Genomic DNA, 25,866 nt, shown 5'->3' with positions numbered 1-25,866 from the left:
CAACTCGGTGCCGTAAGACAGCGTAGTATATCATGTACGGCCTATGGGTGGGCTGTAATTATCTGATACTTACAGAGAATAGCACAAAGGACTGGGTGATTATCCACAGATAGCGAGAGGATTATTAAGGACTATTAGAGAGTGGGAAAAGAGTTTCTTCCAGGATTGTAGAAGTAATTGAATTAGACCCAATCCAAATAGTTTACGTACAAATGTTCTTTTACCGTACTCTGGAAGAGATCAGAGATTGTGAGCCCTTAAGCTGAAAAAAATGCCTTTGAAATCCTTTGAAAGTCTGTCAATTCAGCCAATTTGGCAAGTACAGTGTGAAAGTTGCTTAACTAGTTTTCTAGTAGTACATCGTGCATCCTTCTCTCCGTGAGTGAGAACCGACTGTACTTCAAGTGGTATAAGCATCATTTGACTTCCTAATCTTTGTATGTAGTTCCAAGTGGAAGGTCATCAAAGTGATTAAGATTTTCCCTAAGAATTGCCAGAATATTTGAGAAAATAGATTTTATATATATATATATAAAGTAAAATTCTGTGTCGCTTCAGGTAAAATTAGACTATATGGGGAAGGAGCAAATTGTTATGGCTCTCTTGATAAAGGAAACCTTTTATTTTAGTAAGAAGCTAAACCTGAAGGCAGCCACATTGTAGATAGTGCAATAACATTTTGAGGATTGGACTTGAGTCATACAGAAGGGGAATGTGTGGAGTTTAACTGAAGTGGAAACAGAGAACATATGCATCAGCACCTGTGTTTTATGAATTACAAACCAGAACTCCCAGAGCAGTGGAAGCCAGGCACGGGGTCCAAATCAGGAAGGATTTAGGCAGAGATCAAAGGAAATACTGCAAATCCTGTGATCCAGCTTGAAGAACAGCAACTGAGTAGTGGTGAATGCTTGGGCCACAGGTGAACTCCTCATGGTTTGGAAGTTGTCATGTTCTTCTGGTTGCAAAGTGTGTATTGATGTTTGTGCAAGAGTTTGTGACTTGAACTCTATTGGATTTTTATGTTAGAAGGACAAGGAACTGCTGGATGCTTGGCTGTTATACAGAAGTTTTTTTCCTCTTTGCCCTTGTACACCATCTAGAAAGAGTCGAAAGGTTAGAATTGGAATTCAAATGCTAGTTTGACCAAAACAGGAAAAGAGTATTTTGATTTTATGTCCCTAAAGAATACTTTTTTTTTTTGAGGAGCTATCAAAATATTTAATATTTTAAATGTTTGTTTTCCTCATTCCTTAGCCTTTTAAATGATCATTTATTATTTGCCATATGCTGTGCTTACTTCACAGTTACTTTTGAGTACAGTTCTTCACGTGCAAGTTGGGGTGGTGCAAGGGGAAGAAAGGGCATAAAAGCGTAATCTTAAGAGTGGGGTCTCCCTCATCCTTTTGGTGATGGTATCTCTGGTGAGAGGGGTTGATGCAAATGTTTGTATTTTGCGTTTTTTAGGAAGGAGATTGCCATGGTTATGAAGAGCTCCTACCTTCGAGGACTGAACTTAGCCTCTTTCTTCGTGGCAAGCAAAATAACAGTGTTCATGACTTTCATGGCATATGTACTACTTGGCAATGTTATCTCTGCCAGCCGGGTGTTCGTTGCAGTGTCCCTGTATGGTGCAGTGAGACTGACAGTAACTCTGTTCTTCCCTGCGGCTGTTGAGAGGGTGTCCGAGGCAGTGGTTAGCATACGACGAATCAAGGTATGGTTGTGGATTTCTTCTCTTACTCTAACATTGTTTTATCATCAACAGAAAATGCAGCTTTATTTAGTTTTGCAGCGTTTGAGATTTTTACTGAAATAACCTCTTTTGAAACCGAATGTGTTCCTGTGTAAATGTGGAGAAGCCCATGAAATGTGCTCTAGGGCAAGGTGAAATGTAGGAGAAAAGTAAGTGCAATGAGGCAGTGTAGACATTTCTGAAGTAAGAGGATCGTGTGTGCAAATATGGTGGGATTGGGAGTCTTTAGTCAGGAAATACGGATGGCAAAAACAGCGGGTGGGAGATGCAGGATTCATATTGTGTCTGCTCTGCACTACACTGTCAGCTGTAGAGGGAAAGTGTGAGCCCTACCTGGTGTCCTGTAGCTGCTTTCAATACTGGAGGGCAGGCTCAGAAAGGATGAACATGCTGCTGTTTTTGGCAGAAGGACCTCATTTGTGTTGTTTTGTTTTCCATGATGTTTTGAATAAAATAGTAATGTTTGCAGTATGTACCTGTACTTCAGCATAAACTGCAAGAGTGAAACATTTAAATGCAAAACGTGTTTTAAATTTAAGACTTTAGAAGTCCTAAATCATCAAGCTATTGAAATACAGAATTAGTATTTTAGAACTTAAATTTGGGGGGGAAAAATTTAATCTTGCCTAGAATGGAGTAAGCAGAAATGTGGTTTTGCAGGGTGTCACTGTCATTTATTGATCAAAGTACCTAAAAATGTCCTGTTTTATTTTCTTCTCTGTGTGTCTGGTTGTAATAAATCTTTTTTTTTTTGTTATTGATGAATTTCTGATTGTAATAAGCCCACACATAACCCATGTATTAAACAGGTAATCTCTGCTCTTCAGAGAAACATTTTGTAAAAGTCGATGCAAATGGAATTAGAAAAGCCTAATGTGTGAAAATCCCCACCACAGTGAAATGCAGGCAGTAACATTCATTATTACTGCTTCAACTAAATTGCGGGAGGGGACAGAAGTGCTTGGGATGCTGGATGGTGCACGCTGGCTTTTCAATACTTTCATGTAGCCTGTGTTCAGCTCCAGGGCAGTGCTCTTTCAAAAGATCATTCAAGCTGTGCAGGTTGAGGGACGTGGATGGAAGGCTGAAAAAGATGCCTTAGGAACAGGAGAATGACTGTCGAGTGGAGGCAGTGGCAGGCTGTTCCCTTTTTCTCCTGTCTCAGTTTCCAGTATATCCTACGGGTCACAAGATTCTGCTCCTAGCAGCTGGCTCCAGCTCCCCCGCGCTTCTGATTATGAATTAGAGAGAGAAGGAAAGAGTAGAAAATGTAGGGAAAAAATACAAAGCTGATGGCTAGGTGTATCTGCGCAAGACTGAAAAGAATCTGTTTTTTTAAGAAGGTGGATTTTTGAACCCTTGAACGAGAGCAAGTGGGGTTTTCAGCACTGATATTAAAATATGCTCAGATGGAGGCAGGAGATACCATGCTTCGTGTGAGAATGAAGCATAATCAGAGGGGAATCAGTAGCCTTTCCTCCATATTGATGCATACACACATAGGAACTGAAGAATATTATGGTATTTAATTTTTTTTTTCCTCTAAGCTGTCTTCTCCCCTCACCTTAGCTACACAGTAACGTCTGCATCTATTCCTGAAGCTCACCCAACATTTTAGGATGAAGCGATTGCCTCAAGGTCCCCTTGTGAAACAAAGTGAGAGCAGTTGTTTTTCAGAGGGTTATTTTGGTAGAGACTGGGAAAAGAGGATAAATTTCATCTGGGTAAAAAAGATAGTTGTTTTTTCTCAAGGACACAATCCTATCTCAAGCTAGTGTTTGCCTCTCAGCATCCTGTGGATGCTAGCAATTCTGTTTTTCTCTGCATGGTAGACATAAACAATTCAATACTGGAAGAATGGAAGAATGTCTTAAGAGAACTTAAACAGTGTTTAAAGCTTATGTTGTTTTACTGCTTTTGAACATTTTATTTCCAGTGTAGATTTCTGTCCCCATCCCCTGCCATGTTAAATCCCTAATGTTAGCCATATAATTTTTTTCTTGATTTGTGCTATTTTTATTTGAAACCTTCCATATACGTTACTATAGCATTTTTGAATTAAATGGCTAGCTAGAATTTATACCTGATACAAACACTACTGCTAGAAGAGAAGTTCCTGGTAAAAGCTGAAATGAGACCGATTCCTTGCTAATAACTCCCTGATGTTTCATCCATCATCTAAATCCAAATCACACTTCAAAGGCCATGTGCCTCATTACAGATACAGGCTATGTCTGAAATTCCTTTCCCTGACTACCACCTTCCTCTCCCGAGCCCTCTCTTTCACGTGTACCATTTGGAGGTACCTAAAACAGGAGGGCGCAGCAGTGCTCACCTGGCCAGAGTTCAGACTTGCTTTGCTGTTTCACAGAGTCACAGAATTTCTAGGTTGGAAGAGACCTCAAGATCATCGAGTCCAACCTCTAACCTGACACTAACAGTCCCCACTAAACCATATCCCTAAGCTCTACATCTAAATGTCTTTGGTGGAGATGTGGATGTGCACTGAGTTTGGAGGCTGCAGGAAAAGGTTTGACTGCTTGCAGGTCTCTTAAGTGATACCAGCTGAATTTTGAGCAAGGTCCCTTGTGCTTGCTAACACGTCACAGTGCTGTTTGTGCCCCCGTTGTCAACTTTATTCCATTTCCTCATAGTTACTGACTTTCGTAAGTCTTCAGCATTACTCTTGTGTGTGCAGGCCATTCAGTACGTGTTAACTACTTGTCTTCTCTCAAAATGTTGTGGACTAGAGGCCTGTTTCAGGTCTTCATGGTGGGTGATTCAAATTGTTCTGTCTTTTGTCTCCAACTTGTGACTGTTATCCATGAAAAATTTCTTTTTTTTCTATTTCTATGTGCTTCAGAGATCTTGTTATTGAGCAGGTTGCTGGTAGAGTTCCACAGTACTGTCACGCTGTGAAATCTGCACTTCTGCGTGATCTCTGGGATAGTTAGCTCTTAGAGGTGCATTGTCTGAATGGGTTTTGCATTGCTTTGGAATTCCTTTATCGGTGTGTTTATTTTTTCATCAATAACATTTTGTATGCTGCTTAGAAAAACATGTGTTTGGCTTCCTTTCTCATTCCCAGTCTCACATCAGTAACCCGACCTTTTCTTTTATTGCAGAACTTCCTGATACTTGATGAGGTCTCACACTTCAAGCCCCAGCTGCATGGTGGTAATGACAATGTCATTCTTCATGTTCAGGACTTGACTTGCTATTGGGATAAGGTAAACTTCTACTAAATGTTAAGGGCGTACTGGTGCTGCAGGCATGTTGAGCCTACAAAGCAGTATGTCTCTGTATGGTGTGCTGTTGCCTTGTATTGGTGCAGGAGAAACATTTTAGTAAGTTAAACTACCTCTGTTGAATAGGTTTAAAACACTATCAAGTGCATCTTAGAAGTAGCTGCTCTTGAATTTTATACTAAATGAAAATCTGTATGTTTCTATGGGGAAAATATCTCATTTAACAGCATTTTACTGCAGCTTAGATGTTTACATTGGAAAGCACAGTACAGCAGGCCTTAGTGCATGATGTTTTTTGTTGTTTTTTTCTTGTGAACTGAATGCTGACTGGTTCGTTAGTGTAGAAGCAGTACAATATTATACTTCATGTAACAGATTTGAAAGCTTTAGGGATGAATCTACAAGAATTTTTTACTCTGTGTGTTTTAATTGAGGTTGTTCAGCTGCAAATTGCTCGTTCTTAAAATATGCCAAAGCCACCAAAATGACTAGAAAAGGGACAATACGGAGGTGATAAATCTGTTATGTATCCTTTTCTCCAAGAGAGGCAAGTGTTGATTCTGTTTTTAAAAAATGCAGTTGTTGCAAGAAGCAGCAATTTGTGGTGAGTTGCTGGAGTTATTATGAGCTGCCAGTGTCCTTGCACAAGGGAAGCTTCAGTCTCCATCAGAAACGCTGGAAGCTCTAAAAAATGAGTTTTGCATATAAATGTAATGCAAATAAGACATCTCACGGATCTCCCCTTATACACCCTCCTCCCCTCACATGTGCTGTGTCCCAAGGAAGATAAAGTGTGAAAACATATGAGAGGATCCACCTTACAATACTACTCAGCTATAAAACTAAATTGCTATGTTATTATGCTTTACTTTCTCAGAGCTTCTCTGTGACATGAATTCTTTCAGAGACATTGACCAAACTTTTTAATTAAGTGACGTGGAATACTTAATAGTGAATGCAGTCTGGTGCAGGGTGGAATGTATTTCTCAGCCTTTGTTTTCTCCCCAAACCAATATTATACTACTGCTAACAATCTATAGGAAATGGTTGCATAATATGTCCGTAGAACACCTTTGGGTTTTTCAGGAGTTATTTATATTAGGAGAAGTTGAATAGCATGACCGGAATTAACTAGATTCCTTTTGGTTTAAAAAAAGAAAAGAAAACTTAATGTAATTTTCATTTTGATATTTAAGTGAAATGTGCAAAGCAGAAGAATAATTCTCCCGGAACTATACCAGCAGTTCAGAACATTTCTCTTACATGCTTCTACAATAAGGCAAAATAATTTTATGGAGTTGCTGACTGAAAAGATGGGAGAGGTCTGTGAGAGGGAAGTTATAAAAGGAATAATAAAAATATGCTATACTTTGTCAAGTAACCAATTCAGCCTGCTGATACTGTATCTGGGTTTCTCATGACTCTTTGGCTCTCTGTATAGCAACCGTACAGCTGGATTGGATTCTATTTTTATTTTATTTTTAAAGATTATGAGTCCAAATAGGTACTTAAAAAAACAAAACAAAACAAAAAAATCCACAACAACCCACAAATCCAAAATCACTGGAAGTAAAAAAGGGATTATTAGATAGAGTTTTAGGAAAACAACTTAACATGGTGTAGTACAGTTTATCAAAAGATAAATAAAACCAATTAATTCACGGTCACACTCTTGTTTTACCGAGGCAAGTCTTATCTGAGTTCCACAGGCTGGTCTGATAGCAGCATGGAACTGGGGACTCTTCGATACGGGGTTTTTCCTGACGTGCCTTTAGTTTACAGAACAGTCTGTGTGCTTAGCTGAAAAACTTGAAAATTCAGGAATTTGAACAGAGGCCAAATGTATCCCTTGTAATTTTAGTTGCTCAAATGAAGAGCTTAAGCAGTGTAGTACTTCTGTGTAAGAGATCAGCTCTGAAGCCCTTAGATGGGATGAATTACTTCTTTCATTTGGCCGCAGGGTGTGAGGTCTGCCCAGGCTCACTGAAGGAGTTGCTGCTGCTGAAGGGATCAGTCCCGTATCTTTCTGTCCTCCCGCTCTGTGCCCCTGTTCCCTGCCTTGTGTTGGCGATGATGTGTGACCCCATGGTGAGCCTCTTCACAGGGATAAAGCAATGAAACCCTTTTTGTCTGATTTGTTTTCTGACAGCCGAGTCCCGTGAACAACAACACATCTGCAAGGTCAGGCCAGGAGAAGCAGCAGCAGAAGGGAGGTGACAGACGTGTAGCTGACAGGGCGCAGGGGAGCTGGGACATTTGGTGGCAATTAGCTGTCAGGTGAACTTAGCTGTAACATCAGTCTGGGCTCTAATTTTAGTGCCTCGCTGCCTAAAAATAGAACAAACTGCCTTTAATTATGAGGAGTGCTATTTTGCAGAAATACCATGCCCTTGTGGCCGTGCTTTTTGCTTGCATTACCGCTTCTCTGTAGGGTCTGTGACATCTTAGAGTACTGCTTTAATATATAATAATTTAAAAACTTTTATTTTTATGTTTTTCTAACATTACTTGTAGGATCTTACAGTATTTTGTTTTGAAAACCTTGGCATGGGTGGAAGTCCCCTTGCTGTCTGTCTCGTGAATACAGAAACAACATCAAGAGGTCTAAAGAGGGGCTGTGGAGGGGTGTGTGGAACAGCTCATTTACTTTTCTAAGTACTTTCTTCTAAGTAAAATTGATTTTTCAGATCAATTTATTAAAAGATAGTTTCTCATCCTACAAACCTCGCAATAAAAAATGCGTTGGCTGCCACCAGCTAGCGGAGTTCTCCCGACCTTACCTCTAGTTCAGTACCTGAACCGTGCCTGTGCGTGCACTCTAGGCTGAGAAAGCACGTTCATGGCAAAATGCTGATGGGTAGTGTGGAGAAAAAAGAAAAGATCCCTGTTGCTGCCACCTCGTGGGGATGGATAACAGCAGCAACAACAGTAGGTATGCGGGGTGGCACAGCACACACAGGTTTGGGTTCTTGCAGCGTGACTCTGATTTCATACAGAGAGCTGGCAGCTGTGACGGGATGTGTGCCACTGGGCTCTGAGGACCCTCCTGCTTCACCGAGCATTCCTCCTGGCCTGAGGAGGCACGTGTGTGTCAGTCCAGCTGTCACAGGTGGGATGGATACCGCACCCACGTCTCTCCCAGATCATTTGGAACAGCTAGTTGCAAGCTTCCCCTTTGGGCAGTCCCAGAGCTGGGTCACAGGGCAGCTTCCTTGCAGGGACAGGTGACAGCCTTACTGAGCCTCCTGCACTTCAGAGGGTGGCTGGAGACTTAAAGCAGCCTGTCAGTAGTGCCCTTCTTCTGAATTTTAGGGCTGGGTTTTAATGTGGTTGTTTAATAGAGATACTAGCAATATCCAGCTCTTTTTTTTTTTTTTAATGCTAGTATTTTGCTGTTTGCATTTTAGTGTCAATCACGCTTAGGGCAGCCTCAGATGCATGTGAGGGCAGATCCTCTTACAAGGGATTTTTGCTTTAGTGAGAGGGGACTGCACCAGACCCTTAGCTATGAGGTTTACAATAGCTATTAAAGACATGAGGATCCTTCCTTTTCATAAGAAATAAAGGGGATGAGGAGGGGGTGCCACCGTCTGTCAATGACCAGCTGCATGGAGCTCCACCTGGGGGTGGATGAGGAGCTGACAGAATTAGTGTGTCAGGATTAAAGGGAGGGCTGAGATGGGTGACATTAGAGTGGGGGTCTGCTGCAGGACACTCACCAGGAAGACTGAACAAGTGAGATCCTCTACAGGCTGATAGGAGCAGCCTCATGTTCTCATAAGCTCTGGTCCTCATAGAGGAGGACTTCAACCACCCCGATATCTGTTGGAGGGACAACACAGCAGGGCATAAGCAAACCAGAAGGTTCCTGGAGTGTGTCAGTGTTAACTTCTTTCTCCCCATGGTTGAGGAGTAAATGAAAGCAGGTGCTATGCTGGACCTCATCCTATCCAACAAGGAGGGACAGGTGGGGAATGTGGAGCTCGAGGGCAGCCTTGGCTGCAGTGCGCATGAAATGGTGGAGTTCAGGGTCCTTAGGGCACTGAGGAGGGTGCACAGCAAGCTCGCTACCCTGGATTACAGGAGAGCAGACCTGGGCCTCCTCAGGGATCTGCTTGGTAGAGTACTATGGGATAAAGCCCTGGGGGAAGAGGGGCTCAAGAAAGCTGGGTAATACTCAAGGGTGACCTCCTCCAAACTCAAGAGCGATGCATCCCAATAAAAAGGAAGTCAGGAAGAAACACCAGGAGGATGCATAGATGAACAAGGAGCTCCTGGTCAAGGTCAAAAACAAAAAGGAAGCCAACAGAGGGTGGAAGCAAGCACAGGTAGCCAGTGAGGAATAAAGAGATATTGTCCGAGCAGCCAGGGATCAGGTTATGAAAGAAAGCTAAAGCCCTGTTAGAATTAAATCTGGCCAAAGACGTCAAGGGCAACAAGAAATGCTTGTATAGGTACATCACTGATAAAAGAGCAACTGATGTCATCTATCTACCTGGACTTGTGCAAAGGATTTGAAACTGTCCCACGTGACGTCCTTGTTTCTAGGTTGGAGAGACATGGATTAGAAGGATGGACCACTCAGTGGATAAGGAATTTTCTGGATGGTCACACTCAAAGAGCTGTGATCAATGGCTGGATGTCCAGGTGGAGACTAGTGACAAGTGGTCTTCCTCAGAAGTCAGTACTGGGGCCTGGTGCTATTCAACATCTTTGTTGGTGAGCTGGACAGAGGGACTGAGTGTGCCCTCAGCGGGTTTGCCGGTGACACCAAGCTGAGTGGCACGGTCAGTAAGCTGGAGGGAAGGGATGCCACCCAGAGGGACCTGGACAGGCTTGAGAGGTGGGCCTGTGTGAGCCTCCTGAGGTTCAACAAGGCTTACTGCAAGGTCCTGCACCTGGGCTGAGGCAATCCCAAAAATGTATACAGGCTGGGTGATGAGTGGACTGAGAGCAGTCCTCAGGAGAAGGACTTGAGGGTGTTGGTTGATGAGAAGCTCAGTGTGAGCTGGCAATGTGTGCTGGCAGCCCAGAAAGCCAACCGTGTCCTGGGCTGCATCAAAAGCAGCATGTCCAGTGGGATGAGGGAGGGGATTGTGCCCCTCTGCTCTTGTGAGACACCACCTGGAGCGCTGCATTCGGCTCTGGGGTCCCCAGCACAAGAAGGACATGGAGCTATTAGAGCGAGTCCAGAGGAGGGCCACAAGGATGCTCAGAGGGCTGGAGCACCTCTTCTATGAAGACAGGCTGAGGGAGTTGGGGTTGTTCAGCCTGGAGAAGAGAAGGCTCTGGGGAGACCTTATAGTGGCCTTCCAGTACCTAAAGGGAACCTGTAAGAAAGCTGGAGGGGGACTCTTTGTCAGGGATTGTAGTGATAGGACTGGAGTAATGGCTTTAAACTAAAGAAGGGTACGTTTAGACTACATATCAGGAATAATTTCTTTACTCAGAGGGTGGTGGGGCACGTGGCACAGGCTGCCCAGAGAAGCTGTGGGTGCCCCATCCCTGGAGGTGCTCAAGGCCAGGCTGGATGGGGCTTTGGGCAGCCTGGGCTGGTGGGAGGTGTCCCTGCCCATGGCAGGGGGGTGGGACTGGGTGATCTTTAAAACCCCTTCTAGCACAGATCATTCCACGGTTCTATGATTTTTACAATCACACCTTGGTAGGAGAGGTGCAAAATATGTTGAGAAATAAACTCTTATCAGTGGTGTAACATAAAGGATAGGCATGTTAGTAAGGACTATTGAACAAAGAATTCAAGGTCATGTATTTCCACACAAATACTCCACAGTGTTGTCTGTCAGAGGCCTCCAAGATACATGAGATGAAGCTGTGTCAAAGCAAATGGTACTTTTCTGTTTTGACTTTGGATGCAGCCTTGAGAGCAAGCACAGACCTAGCTTTCCCAGGCTGTGAGAGAACTTCAAAAACTCTCCCTCTTACAGCTGGTAAGAGGTGGAGCTGGACCTGTGGGGCCAGGTTGGTGAATGCCATGGAGATGTCCAGCTGAGACCTCCTCTTACTGAGGCTGCCATCCCAGCTCTGTGCTGAGCTGCAGCTTGGAGGCGTGGGCTTGGAGGAAGTACTTCTGCTACTGCCTTAAGTTTCCTCATTCCCTGAACTCAGTTTTGTCAATTACTTGCTTAGGGTTAAGGATCAATGCATTTCAGAGGTGTGTGTGAATTACTGAAGAGGTAAGCAGTGTGTCTGAAAATACGGTTGTCATATGGGTTGCTAATTCAGAGTCACTTATGTGCATTGTTCTCTGTTTCTAAAGAGTTATTTTGTTGATGTGTATTTCATACTGAGTAAGTGTGACTTTTTCTTAAATCCACAGAGTTTAGAAACCCCAGCACTTCAGCAACTTTCATTTACTGTTAGACGAGGGGAATTGCTGGCTGTGATTGGGCCTGTAGGAGCTGGAAAAGTAAGTCTTGATGCTTACTCCATTCTGTGGGGTTTTTGAGTCTCTTAAACATGTCTAAAACTTGAAAATGTGAAGCTTCTTGTGTATAAAGATACACTTTACATTGAGGTACTGTCATTCAAGGAAAGCAGATGGCCTGTGAGTGGGGAGGAGATTGTTCGAAGTTAACCAAGTACTGTGTGTTTTACTTCTAGACAGCATGTAAGGGGTACTAGTGCATTTATACAATTAGAGTGGCTTGAGTGACAGGGTGAAATAGGCCATCATGACAATAAGTACTTCGTAGTTTCCATGGTGTCTTCAATGCAATCAAACTTTACATTTTTTATTTTTCAATCTTTTCCAGTCTTCACTCTTAAGTGCTGTGCTTGGTGAGCTGCCTAAAGACAAAGGTTTGATAAATGTTACTGGAAGAATCGCTTACGTTTCTCAGCAGCCATGGGTGTTTTCTGGTACAGTAAGAAGTAATATACTGTTTGACAAGGAATATGAGAAAGAAAAATATGAAAAAGTTTTAAAAGTCTGTGCTCTTAAAAAGGTATGTTTTTTTTTTCTCTGTTTTATTTTCACAATCTTTATTGTTTCCTTCGTGTTCTTGCAGTCTAGTGGTATGTGCTGTAATACAAAATACACAGAATGGATTTTTATTAATATAATGGGAGATAACATTTCTGTTAAGTGATAGGATTTGTGCATCATTTTTGACATTGATGTGTAAGGACACTCTTGTAATTCCCAAAACTTTCACTAGAGGGGGATGTCGTTTATGTGAAGCTCCATCACGTTTGGAAAAAGCTGTTCCCAATTATTTAATTTCATAATCATGTTTTACCCCATTCATTGATGTTATGGTAGATACATGTGTAGATGTAAAAAACTGTGGAAAAACAAATGATCAAGCTAGCACCATTTGTGACTTTCATTTTGCAAATATCCTTTATGCTTTTTTAAAAAAACTCATGTATATCATGTATTATGCATTGCTAACGACTATCAAAAGAACCTTAGTGCTATGTATTGGATAACTTCCTGAGCCCAAGTAGTTTTATGAAAAAATATTTTTGAAAGGTCTGTGTGTAAAGAAGTTTGTGACATGAGATATAGAAGAGGATTAAGCCAGATTTGTCAAGAAACAGACATTTTGCTTGGCAGCTAAAAAGGTTTTATGCAGCATGTTATAATATTCCTGTCAGCAGCAACACAGGTGAAAAGCAGATGGTTACCGTGATGAAATTTTTTTGCAAGGTTTTTATACATAGTAGGTAGAGTTTTAACATCTTCTACTGATACTCAGTCGTAGGCTGTTGTCTAAACTTAAGGTTTTAGTGACTTTAACAGACAGCAAACTGCATTAAAAAAAAAACAGCTTTCATATTTGATGGTAGATTTGCTTTCGTAGTTTTGTTTCAAATTTATGTATCTTATAGAAGTTGTGGATATGTTTTGTAGCTCGGTATAAAACTTTCATATTTCCTGAAGAGGAAATACAGTAGTATAACATGGAATACTGTATAATTTTGTTCTCTCACTCATAGTCCCAAGCCCCATAAATTAATCAATATAACACTAAGAATAGTAGTGCATTTTCCTCTGGCAAACCTGTTGAAAAAGTGAACTTTAAGATCTCACCTATTTTTCCTGCTTTCTTAATTATCTTTTGCTGAAGGTACGAAGTCATAAATTAACTGTAGATATTTCATCCCGTATGAGTTCTTGTATTTTAATGTGAGGTGATACCTTAAACAGTACTATTTAAATAAGAAAATGTTACGTTGAACCAGGTTTGTTGGAGGTTAAAATGATTTAAGAAATGCTTGTTGCCTGTTCTTTATGTTCACAGGACTTGGAATTACTAGCAGATGGTGACCTAACAGTCATAGGAGATCGTGGAGCTACACTGAGTGGGGGACAGAAGGCCCGTGTAAATCTGGCCAGGCTAGTATTTTTGTTGTTCCTAAAATGTACAAATTCACAGACTTTGGTGACTGAAGTAAATGCACTTAAGACCGTGTGATGCTGACTTTTCTTTAAACCTTGTAGGGCCGTTTATCAAGATGCAGACATCTATCTTTTGGACGATCCACTGAGTGCAGTAGATGCTGAAGTTGGAAGACATTTGTTTGAAAAGTATGTTGTTGCTTTATTTTTGTTTAAAATACCATTGCTATCTTTCAATTTGTAATAGAAGAACTTGAGAAAACATTTTTGGGTAGATGGTTCTCTTCACAAAACTTCTAATGCATTCACTTTCTGTGTATATTTTTCTTCTCTTTTATATATTTGGAATAGGTATGATTTTTTTTTTCCTGTGTGACTGTTATTATTTATTTTTAAAAGCCTTGTAAAGCTCTGTTTTGAAGATATTAGAATTATTCCTAAGGGAATACATGCTGTTTTCTTGAAGAAAAAAAAAGGTCGTATTTTGTACATCAATAACAGGTTTTTATGAATATTTGTACCAAGTAAAGAACACCGTAGAGCAGTATTTTCAATCACTTCTTAGTTTGCTGCAGCTTTATTGGTGTAGTAATAAGCACTTCAAGTGGCTGAAAAAAAGGCTAGAACTCTCTTAGGTTATTGAGTGATTTTTCATTTCAGTTCTTGACTGGTTGAAATTTCTCTTAAGTGAAATGGGGAAATACGGCCTGCAGACTAGACTGTGGAGAGCGGAAATAGAGGAAAAAAGAATGCATAAGCTTACCATAAATGAGAGAGAGATTAGACCTTTCCCCATTTCTGAAGAAATAGCAGAGTGTTCATTAAAAACCAGGGTCCCTTCTCAATAAATTTCCTCTTCTCCGTCTCTTCTTTCAAACTGCCTAATCTACAGCGCATTGATAGTACAGGAATAATCCAGTTATTCCCAGCCATTGTTTTGTCCTTGCTTCTTCATAGCCTACTCCTCTTCCTATCAAAAGGTATGATCTAGAATTTATTAGAAGTGGAAGGAAAATCTTCCGTTGATTGAATTCACAGGGCTTTGGTTGAAACCTTACATGAAAGCATTTTCTGGAGCACACTTACCTGCACTGAATTCCACACTCCTACCACATAAATTAATTTACTTTTACTGTTGTTCCCCACTCCCCACCCCTAGACAATCATAAAAACTTGTCTTGAAGATGTGGTTGTAGGATTTGCATTGACTGTCATTGCATGCACGTTCTTTTATTGCTGAGTGGGGAAGCTTTTAGAATCTAGATTTGAAAACTATGCATCCGGTTGACGTTTGCAGTTTCAAATCTCAAGTTCCCTTTAAAACCCCATCAGCATTTTATTTTATTTTATTGATATATTCAAATGGCTACTGTTTCTTTCCATGAGATTGCATGAAGTTAGGAGTCTTGTGATGCATTGGCTTTATATTCATTATTCCATGTGTGTTCGTTTTCACCTGCCACAACATAACCATCATTACTTCTGTAGTTTGTATACTCTGTCAAATTCCTTCAGTGCCAGTTGAAGCAGTCTGAGCTTTAGCTGCTGCTTCTCTGTTTTTGTGCAGCATCACTTGACAGCTTCACCTTCTGAATGTGTCTGTGCAGCGCTCTGAAAGTGAGCGTGCCTAGGCTGTCAGGCTGTCTCTCCCTTAGGTCTGAGGGTTTATTCACTAACAGGGAAACACCCAAGTACAGTAGTGCCAGCAAAAGAGGTTGGGTTGCCTCTTCAATTTTTTTTCAGTTTTATGTGAGCTTTGACATTGGGAGTCTACATCCTGCTGCAGAACTGCACGTCTGGATTCTTGTATGTGCAGGAGCGTAAAGGAGCTAGAGGCCATTGCTCTGTTAGCATAATGTAGGTTTTCCTGGTAACTCTGGAGTTGAGAAGAAACACGGAGATGAATTTGAAACTTTGAAAACTGGCTAGGGTTTTTCCTAGCAGCATGTGTTTTCATTTGCGTCTTCTTCTGCTCAAGATCAGCTTGACCTATACAGATAAAGTACAATAAAAGCACTCTGTGGGGTGAACGGACTGTGTGAAGGAGTGGCAAGGGAAACTGAACTGCCTGCCCTGATCAAGATGTTAAAGGAGGTTGCCTTCTGAGGCTTGCATGGCAGCTGTAAAAGGTGCAGGGTTAGTGGGGAGAATCTTACGTTCGGTAGCTTGCCTTGAATAACAAGGCTGGGCTTGTTCCTTAGTGCTTCCTCAGTAGTGCTAGAAATCTGCAGAAGAGAGCGCTTGGGCAAGAACGATTTCTTAGAACATCACGCTGAGGAATGTCTGAGACCACTTCATACAAACTGCCCCCAGGAATCCAAACCGCAAGGCGTAAAACAATGGGCAAGATGGAAGAAATAGGGGGTTATTTAATGAGAATCTGAAATGGATATTGTTCAGTTCACTTGCTCTTTTTTTTTTCCTTTTCTTTTCTTTGTAATTTTATATTAATGCTTAATTTTTTATTTTTTTTTTAGAAGCGCTTGGCCTATTTGCTTACATTTAGAGATAGGTATGTTCCTAGCACTTCCCTGAAGCTATGGTCTGCGAAGGGCTGCTTCGTTACGTTTGCTGCTTCTCTCTGCTCCATTCAGCTACTGCAGTAAACAGTTTTAAAAAGATAAATTCTTTTCAAATGAGGAAGAATGAGAGTAACACAGCTCCGATGGGAAAATAGTCCATAGTATTATTAATGAGGGACTGGGTCTCTTACAAATTTACCCATAATGGAGCCAAGTTGTTCTGTGGATGGCAGAACAGATGAAGCTCGTTTCCCAATGAATTTCTCTCTCCTGCTCAGATTCCTTGAGGCGTAATAAAGTACAAACTGGAGATTCCCTATTTTTCTGTTATTTGCGTCTTCTTTTCCTGTGAATTCTCTGAAAGGCAACACTAGATGTGGATCAGCCTTCTCACAGTGAAGGGTACCAGTATAGTTCTGCGTTTTGGTTTATCAGTGTGTATATACACACATCTACATAAATATGTATATAGACACATGCATATAGTATATTTTCACTAGCTTTTAGGAAACCTGGCATTTTGAGACCTTTAGCTTTTCCACCAGGTTTGAAATGAGAGACACACATTACAGATACTGTGGCACATTTCCTTGTATGACAGAATCTGGAATAGCCTGTGGTGCTCTAAGAAAGTCAATCAGTCATGCTTGGACCCCAAGAAATTTCCTGCTTTCCTTGTGCATCTTTGTAAACATATTTCTATAGATTGCATGGTTTCAGATCGCTTTGGGACAGAAATTATGTCCTGCTGACTTGAAAAAGGTGTTTTTAAGGGTGAGACCAGTGTATTGAGACAGATACTCTTCCTCAGTTATTGTTCTTCCCTCATCTTTCCTAGTGACAGGAGCTGTGCGCCGAGTCCCAGTGGATGATCAACATGATTTCTTTCAGTTTCTCCTCAGCACCTGCGGGACTAGACAGCTGCAGGACAGTTTGGGAATCTTTGTAAATCAGATCTAAAACTGTGGTCACGTTTGGGAATAGTATGCACAGGTGTATCATTCTCACTACCCAAGGGAGTTTTGCACAAATTGTTTTGAATGTGTGGTCAAGCTGCTTTGAGTGTAGGGTCATACGTCTTTTCTCCCTCAATTTTGCATTTAGAACAAGGCAGTAACTTTGTCTATTACAGGAATAATGATGAAGTAGTTGAACTTTAGCATTTATTCAGATGGAGCATGTTGGTACCAGGGGGTGATAGCCTCCAGTAGGAACTCAAAGGACTTGTGACGCGTAACTGAGCAGTGGATCACTGAATAACTGCGTGTTGAGGCTGACTCAAGAGTCACGTGGCAACTTGGCCAGGTGTTTGCAAAGATAAAGTCTCTCCTTCGCCATCTGAGATAACTGAGAGTTCCTCTGCAAGAGAGGGAAGGGAGCAGGCATGATTTGTAGCACAGGTGTCCTTTGTAATTGCAAAAAAAGGTAAGGAAGAAGTGATCTGATGGCAAAGGAGAGCAGGAAATTCCATCATGTAAAGTGCATGGATAAGATGTCCTGAATTCCTTAGTGCATTCTTACCTCAGACCCAGAAGTGCTTGAGGGGAGGAGGAAAATGAAGTAGGGAAAATGAATAGAAGGATTTTTTTTTTTAATTACATGTACAGATCTGAATATGTACTTAGTCTCTTTAAAGCAATTTAATTTTTGGAACGCTTAGGAGTGTGCAAATGCTTCTAGTCTCATCTCCCTTGAAGTGGGCTACACTTTAAATTTCCTCTAATGTTGGAGCTTTGAGGAAAAAGAGCTACCGTGGTGGTGTTAGACCTCCAAAGCAAGTGAAACACATCAATTCTGTAAAACTAGTGGGCAGAAGCTAGAAAGTCCTTGCTGTAGAGGGATTACAGGCAGAATCGTTGTGTTGGAGGAACAACAGCCCTGGCAGGTACTTAGTGATGTGTTTAAAGGCGTGTGCTCCTTCCATTGATACCAAATATGCATGGGAGCTGTTGTGTAAATTTGAGGATTTTCCTCAGCTCCCTTTTATGTAGAATCTCTTGAAATGGCAGATTTCTTGAGGATATCTGTAAGAATTCCCACTTTGATTTACACCTGGTCCATGCTCGTCATGCCTCCAATATCACAGCAGCTATTACAACCCTCAGGTAGTACTGGGCAAGCTTAAATGCAGCTCTTTTTTGTGTTACATGTGTTGGTCTTAAAAATGTGTTAGTTATACCTTTACATGGAGGTGATCAAATAGGAATTCCTTGGACTTCATTACGTTTATTGCAGATTATATGCTTAAAAGATATGAATATGTCACAGTGATGTTGCTTGTTTTCTTCATAAAGAGGAAAGCATAACTGTGACCACTGTACATTGTGTGTTTTCCAAAAACCATAAAGCTTGACTTTTTTTTTCTCCTATAAATGTGTTTTGGTTGGTTTTTAGTCACACAATATAGAAACCAAAATAAAATAAATTAAAAACCCAAACCACTCGGAGAATCCCAGTGCAGTTGTGTGCTTTAGTGGTCTGTGGGTGTAGATGCAGAAGAGTGTTGTGAATACCAAAACAGAAGCGGTCTCAAGAGGGTGCTGTACAAATCCATGCAGGAAAAGTTCATGAAGAGCTACTTAAACACAAAGATCTCTGTCGCAGAAAATCCCTAACGTATGGCCTCTGGAAGCTGGCAGTGTGCACAAAAGAAAGCAGCATTGTACGGGTGCGTATAGATTTCAGCCAGCCATTCACTGCTGCCTGGTGTCTGGGGCAGGAGCATGGGTCTTAGGGACCATTATTTCGTGTCAGTACAGTTGTCCTTACACATCATCCCACTGGAGGCTGGGGCTTGTCATCAGATGGAAATAAATGTTTAGCAAGATAAGCGTAGGAACAGAAACAGTGTAGTATAAGGACATGTGGGGTTGTGTCTTTGGCAAATGCATCACTTTTTGTTGTTGTCGTTGTTCCGAAGTTCTGTAAATTTCAAAATGTACAAAAACTGTTGGTGGATTGTTTTTCCTAAACTTTTTAAATTTGAAGGGAAATGAGAGGAAAGCAAACGAAGTAAACAAATTAATATAACAAAGGCTTTACGCCTGTGAGCACTTCTGCATGTGCTTTCATTTCATTTCAGGGGTGATTTCCATTGAAACCAATGTAAGTATTAACTAGAATAAAGTTAAAACTTGCATGTGAACTTCCCAAAAGGAGAGGCGAGAAGAATAGGAAGGAAGAAAGTGTAATCATTAAAGAAGAAACACTTTGCAGAGGTGAAAGAAAGCTGGTTCTTAGAGATAAAAACTTAAAAACGATTAAGGAACAACTTGTCTTGAAGAAAGGCAAACCTGATATGGAAGGAAGAACAAGTGAGGATTCACACGCATGAAGGTGCCAAGATGCTGCCTCTACCTAGAGGAGCAATTGTGCTCTTGTAGGCACCCTCCTGAGCAAGTATCTTCTGCCACGTGCCCTGCATTATCACAGCTCAAGCTACCGTTTTTTAAATTATAATTGTTTTCTGTCAAAGTGCAGTGGGTTTTTTAATGGGTCATAATTTCCCTGGTAACTTAAAATATTGTTTGTTTATGTCAAATTGGAAGAGTGTGATTTTTAGAGAGACCTGTCTAGAGTCTGTCCTCAGTGCTTTGGATGATGGTGGTGGTCACTGGTGCTACAGTTTTCAGGCGCTGGAAAACGGGGCAATGCTTCAGGCAGTTCTGGAGACAGACAGGGATTTGGGAAGTCTTGATTAAAAGGTGTGAGTTAATAGATGCCCACAGAAGGGATAAGTGCGAAGTATGGCTCTGTGAACACACAATAGGCAGGGATCAGCTGTAGCAGTCTTGTGGAAGAGGAGATGCACATTATGGAAGGTCACAAATCCAGGATGAGTCAGCAAGTTGTGCTCTTGTCAAGGAAACTGTGCCCTGGGATTTATGACCCGTAACCTATCTGGCAGAACAGGTAAAATAATCTTCCTGTTGTGCTTTGTCCCTGTCAGGTCTCAACTGGAATAATGTGTTCGATTTTGTGCACTTCCAAAAAAAAAGTAGACCAGCTTCAGGCTCCAGTGTAGCCCATCAAGGAGGTTGAGATGTCAAAGGAAAAAAAACAAACTTCTGTAGTTCTTGTAGTGGAAAGGCTGAGGAACCTCTGAGGCTTCACTGTCTGCACTTCTCTTGGCTGCCTGTGCACATGTCTGTGTGCGTGTGTATTTAATGATCTGACGACGTGATGGCATTTTGCGTGGTAATTCCTTCTCCTGTAATCCACTGAAGGTGCTCCCAGTGTAATTAAAAGATGACGGCCCTCGGGAGAGTAGTGGAGAAGCAGCACAATGAAGGGGAACTTGGTGGGTTTTTAAGCAGCAGGTAAAACGATAGAGGCGTTTTGGGGCATAAATGAGACTGATTAACCTAGAATTGGTTGTCTTTGATGATGGTTGTTTTTTCTTCTATACACAGCAGTATTTCTAAAAGTAATGAGAATGAGACTGAGCCCTAGTGTGCCAGTTCAAAACACAACTACTTATGGAAGATTTTGGATTTTTTGAGTTTCGTTCCTGTGACGATACCAAGTTTTCACAAATACAAATTCAGGGAGCTGTGAGTCTTGTGCTGGGCCTTTTATCTCATTTGGCTATGCTGCACTTCTCCTTGAACCCTGACTTCAGTCTTCTGTGGCAAACGTGGCACCGTATTAAATAAATGCTCACCGTACATTGCAAAAAGAGATTGTTGTCATAGACAGGTTATAGATATTTAAAAATTTAGAACATAAAGCTCCAAAACAGCCTGATGTGTTGAAACAGACATTATGTATATACGTACTATTTTACTAGTTTTGCAGCTTCAGTGCTTCCTGATGATACTGTATTTTAAGTGGCAAAATTTTCTAGTGAGCTGTCTGAGCAGTGAGTTGTTTAACTGAGTAATAGATGGAGGTCTGTGCTCTTTGTGGTGATTTTTCCTCCCGGTGCTCATGCCAGTGAATTGTGACAACAATTTTTCTACTCATCTGTTATCAACAAACTCTTCAGCTAGTTTCTTTCTACCCAGATAGACATCAAATCGAGAGGTGTTGTTGTTGTGTGTGTGTGTGTGTTTTTTCAGTTCTCATTTGAGTGATCTGATATATCTGCGGAAATTTATTTTTCCACAGAGGTCATTTCTGCCTTCTCTCCTGCGATCAAGCTCATGCTGGATGCTGTGCCGAGGGCGCTGACAATGCTAATTGCTTTGCTCTGACGCTGAGATAATCCACTTTTTTCTTTTCCTTTTTCTGTTTTTCAAATGCTAACTTGAAGTACGATGGGCTCACCGTGACGCAGGATCGAGGTTTAAAGGTTTTCAGCCCTGAGATTTTGTAGAGGTCCAGTTTGTCTCGGTAAGCTGTTAGACACATACCTGGCACACAGAAAGGCAGTGATCAAAGTAGGATATGGGCTGTAGATACTTTCTACCTATCCTGTAGATAGTAAGGGAAAGCCAGATCTCTTGACAGTGGATATCTGGTATATTCAGCTTTTCTACTAGGTGATGAAATATCCTGCAGTTTGCCCGGTCCTCTGGAAAGGTTGTGCTGAAGGCTGATTTGTTGCATGCCTTAATTTGGCGCTCCAGTTCCCAGGTGGCTCCTTTCAGGGCCTGCTCAAAGGGTAGGCAGTCTCCACACCCAAAATAATACTCCCACAAAGAATTTGGTGTATAAATAGCTGCAGCTGCTCCAATAGCTCTGCTGCTGCAAATACCTGGCCTTGATCAATTGTTGCACCTTGATCATATAAGAATGGCATCGCTGGTTTATGGCTACTTCTTGAATGCTGCACAGGAGGCAGATAACTCGCTCAGCGAGAGTGTTGGTTTTAACTTACTGCATAGTCTGTTTGGGACTGTGCAATACATCTTCTGCGTGTAATTATCCGGATTAATACCAGCATTAACCATGTTATAATACATGGTTATAAACAGTCATTGACAGAGTGATAAGTAGATGTAAAGAGCTGTATGTAGGGAGTTAGCCTAAGAGAGACAGGGTGCAATATGGTCTCATTGCTAGTCAGCTGCTGTTCTTTTTCTGCCTTACTCCCAGTACTGCTTATTTGCATTTCTTTATTGAATTTTTCCTATTGGATTACTGTGGTTTTGGTTGTGTGTGTTTGTTTTTTTTTGGGGGGGAGTGAGGAGATAGAATTGGTGTATGGGGTTTGTTTGGTTTGGTTTGTTGTTTTTTTTTTTTTTCCTTTCTTTTCTTTTGTGCTGAGTGTCACCCCCCTGTGTCATGACAGTAAAAAATGACTCCAGTAGGAGTGGGTCCGTGGAGGAAAACATGGTGCCAAGGCCCACGTGCAGGTCAGAAGGTTCTGCTTTGAACAAGCCATCATCTGCCCCTGTGAGCTGCATTCCTCTTGGTGGTTGAATACGAGCTGTACTCCTGCAACGTTTTCCAGCTTGCTTTCATCTAGAAATCCAGTTCACGTACCCCAGTGCCATTCACCAGTATGAGCCACAGCAGGTTGAGCTGAGACACGTGGGAGATGATCTTCAAAAATACACACCTGGTCCAAATGGAGAGTGCTAATGCCTGTGCCTTCACTGACCCCCTCAGTTCTTGGCAGTATGAGTTGTGCATGTTTGTTTTCCTAAGGAAGCGAGTGGCTGAGAAGCAGGAACCCTCACAAATGGTTGGAAAGTGTTGGATATTCACTTGTGTCAGTGCTGCCCCCTTCCCTGTTGCGTGCAAAGAGCAGCAGGCTTGCAGGGTTCTGCACATCTAAACCTGCGTTCCACTGCTAGGATTTATTTTTATTTTTTGTCTCTGGTGGCCTTACAAGACCTCCTGAAATACACTAGTTTTAGCAGGAAAGATGTTTCAGAGGGGGCCAAACTGCACTTACGGACAGGTTCTGTTGTTCCCAGTCCCTTCACTTCTCTCCCTAAATCCCAGACTTCAGGGGAAGCCCAGAGGGTGCAGTGAGGGGTGGCGGATAGGTAAGACAGTGGAGGGTAAGCCCTGCTTTCATGGGAAAAGGTCAGGGACGTTTGAAGGATCTCACTCCTCCCCATCAATATGTACCTGACTGCAGCTCAGAGCAGTAGTCCTGTCTGCTTCTCCAGCCCTCTCAGTAACTTGCTCCAACAGCTGCTCTGAAAGCTCATCTCACTCAAGTGACTTTTATTGGCGGTGTTTTTCCATAGTTGTCTGCAGGATGTTGCCTTCCTTTCTCTTTCTGCGAGTTTCATTCTTGTTAAATAACCTCTTTGTAATCAACTTGTGGTATGTACGTTTGTTACGACGATGGCAAATACAATTTTAACGAAACCTCCTTAAGATATTTCCTTTTCTTTCACCCCAAAACAGAAACATGAATTTCCTATGTCCTACCATTAAAATGTAAAAAGTCAAAGAAGCGACATGTTTGTTGAGCATAACTTTGAGACATCCAAGATGCATGGGTATTATCTTATATTTAATACTGTATAATTGAGTAGAAGTTCCTAGGAACCATCAAAAATGTTTTTTGCCTTTTTATTTAAATATTTTTCCATCTCTTTGCAGATGTATTTGTCAGGCCTTACATCAGAAGATATCTGTTTTGGTGACTCACCAGTTGCAATATCTCCGTGCTGCAACTCAGATTCTAATCTTAAAAGATGTAAGTGATATCAGTGTCTACACTCTCACATCTCACATGCTTTCTAATTTCTTTAATAATCTTTCTTTAATAATCTAAGAATGGAAAAAAAGCAGTTAAACTTTTTTATTTTTTGTTTGTAAATTTCCTGTTTACTGATGACCATGTATATTTTTAAAGATTTAGAATTGCCAATGAATTATTTTTAGAATGCCTTCCTTGAAAAATCTGCTCCTGAATTATATCAAATATAATTCTTTCGCTTTCACATATTAATTTTGTCTTGATATCTGTATTATGTTGTGAGAAAATTATTTCTCTTGAGACAAAATTAACGCTTTGTTTTTCTTGATTTTTTTTTACGTTTGTGTGAATAAAGAGCCCTGTTGGTCCTGCAGCTAGTCCTTTTTTTAAGCTAAGGCTGAGAAGTGGTCACACAGCTTTGAGAACAAGGAGTCTGTTAGTGAAACTGGTTTCTGCCAAACTTAGTTGGACCAGATGTTCAAGGGTAGAGAGGAAATGCAAGAGCTTCAGAGGTTTTTTAATGTTGGGTGGTGACAACCCAACACCAACTTCAAATTCCTTTTGGTGCATCACAAAGTTGTGAAAAAGTACCTGCCTTTTTCCTCCCATTCAGGTGTCTTTAAAAGTTACATTAGTTTTCTAGAGGTGAGTTTGTGACAGAGCTGTAAGAAGCCACACAGACTGTGAAAACAGCCTGGAGTAATTTAAAGACCGATGGTCATGTACGTAGTTCAACAGCATGTCCTAAGGCTGCATGGCTGCCTTCCACAGCTTCTCCAAAGAGGTAATTCTCACCTGGCTGTAACTGGGACTTCTGTCATCCCGTTTGTATGCTTGGTTAGCTGCCAGGAAGGGACTGGAAGAGAGTGAAGAGCTTGGTTTTGCTCTTCTGAATGAGGAGCTGATGTTTAGAGGCTTCATTTCAGTTTCTGTGGAGGGACGTGCATCTGCAGAACTCTTGAAGCAGCCCGGACAGGTACACAAAAATTGTCTGTTACAGAAAGTGTATAATGAAGATAATCAAAACTTGTATTAATTGTAGGGTAAAATGGTGGGGAAAGGTACCTATTCAGAGTTCCTGAGGTCTGGCATCGACTTTGCTTCCCTTTTGAAAAAAGACGAGGAGGCAGAACAGCCGTCAGTCCCAGGAACCCCCAACCTGAAGGCCTCCCGTAGCCGCACCTTTTCAGAGTCCTCTGTCTGGTCCCAGGATTCTTCTGTCCACTCGATGAAAGACGGAACAGTGGAGCCACCGCCTGTGAGTGCTCATTGCAGTTCTTGTTTGGCTGTGTTTTTCTGACTTAGGCTATGATAAAGGCTTTTCCTGCTGCGCTGGAATGTCAGTTGGATGCCATTAGAAGGTGAGAGCTCATTGTGCAGAGGCTGCCCAGAGGTGTGCTTAGCTGGCAGTCCTACCACCTGGGCTGCAGAGGGCAGGCATCCCACAGCTCTGTGCAGCTGTGTTCACACCCAGCACACTTTGTTTAGGTTCAGCATCAACTCTGCTGGCTCTGGGAACCATTCATATCAGTATCCAGAAGAATTCATCTGTGCTTCCCATATCCTGTCCTCTGACAGTGGTACTTTAAAGGGAGAATACCACGTTATTGAGTGGATTCTGTGTGTTCATACAGTGCTGAGGTCAAATTAATACTTTCCCTAAAATCCTGAGCTCTGGCAAATGTGTGCAGAAGCAGTGGCTTCACACAAAGTCTACATTTGCATGGCTGGCATTAACATACCCCACATGATCATGAGCAGGCCCTGAGGGAGGAATCTTGGGATGCCACTGCTCGGCTCTCCCTGGCTCTGCTGGTATCGAAAACAGAGTGTTTTTATGGTGCCAGCTTGACTTCCAGGTGCCTTGTTATCTCTTGGTCTGCACCGTGCAAAAACAACCGTAATAGTTTTGTACCAGAGGTGGCCTTGTGATGGGGTGTCTGCATTCATACAAAACAGTGCAGGAGCCCTATAACCATGCTAAACTTGTGCTGGCACTACATCCACGGAACAGATAATCTGCGTGTCCTTGACGCTTTTCATCTTCATGCTATGGGTGTATTTTATTTATTTTTCTATTATAAAGATGAGAGACACCCGCCCAGAAAAAAAAAAAGAAAAAAAAGTCTGCTAACTTCTGTTTCTTTAGCCTTTTTCGAAGAATGTTTTTATACCAAAAAGCAGTAAACTTACCTGCTTATCTGATACTAATGTCTCAGTGGCAACTCTGCTATTAAATCCACAAACATGTGACAAACTTCTTAGCAGCAGTAGAGTTGTTGGATGGGTGGAAAAAAACAAACAAAAAAAAGAAAGGTAGGCTTCTCTTCTCTCATGGGCACATAATCGGGATTTCTCTTCACATCTGA

At 41.6% G+C, this 25,866-nt stretch overlaps 1 protein-coding gene across 3 annotated transcripts in view; it reads left to right on the top strand.

Annotated features, from left to right (window-relative positions):
* The window catches only part of ABCC4 (ATP binding cassette subfamily C member 4 (PEL blood group)), a 148,160-nt gene that overhangs the window by 22,890 nt on the left and 99,404 nt on the right, over nucleotides 1-25,866 (top strand). For all 3 annotated transcript variants that reach the window (XM_068677069.1, XM_068677086.1, XM_068677076.1), the window contains 8 exons: nucleotides 1,468-1,717; nucleotides 4,882-4,986; nucleotides 11,342-11,431; nucleotides 11,778-11,969; nucleotides 13,272-13,366; nucleotides 13,472-13,558; nucleotides 23,398-23,494; nucleotides 24,540-24,755. In XM_068677069.1, the coding sequence (XP_068533170.1) occupies nucleotides 1,468-1,717; nucleotides 4,882-4,986; nucleotides 11,342-11,431; nucleotides 11,778-11,969; nucleotides 13,272-13,366; nucleotides 13,472-13,558; nucleotides 23,398-23,494; nucleotides 24,540-24,755 (1,132 nt within the window). The remainder of the gene's footprint in view (nucleotides 1-1,467; nucleotides 1,718-4,881; nucleotides 4,987-11,341; nucleotides 11,432-11,777; nucleotides 11,970-13,271; nucleotides 13,367-13,471; nucleotides 13,559-23,397; nucleotides 23,495-24,539; nucleotides 24,756-25,866) is intronic.

The sequence above is a fragment of the Anas acuta genome, chromosome 1, assembly GCF_963932015.1.
Source record: "Anas acuta chromosome 1, bAnaAcu1.1, whole genome shotgun sequence".
Lineage (NCBI taxonomy): Eukaryota > Metazoa > Chordata > Aves > Anseriformes > Anatidae > Anas > Anas acuta.
The sequence above is the reverse complement of the archived record's forward strand: the minus strand, read 5'-3'. Positions and strand labels throughout refer to the sequence as shown.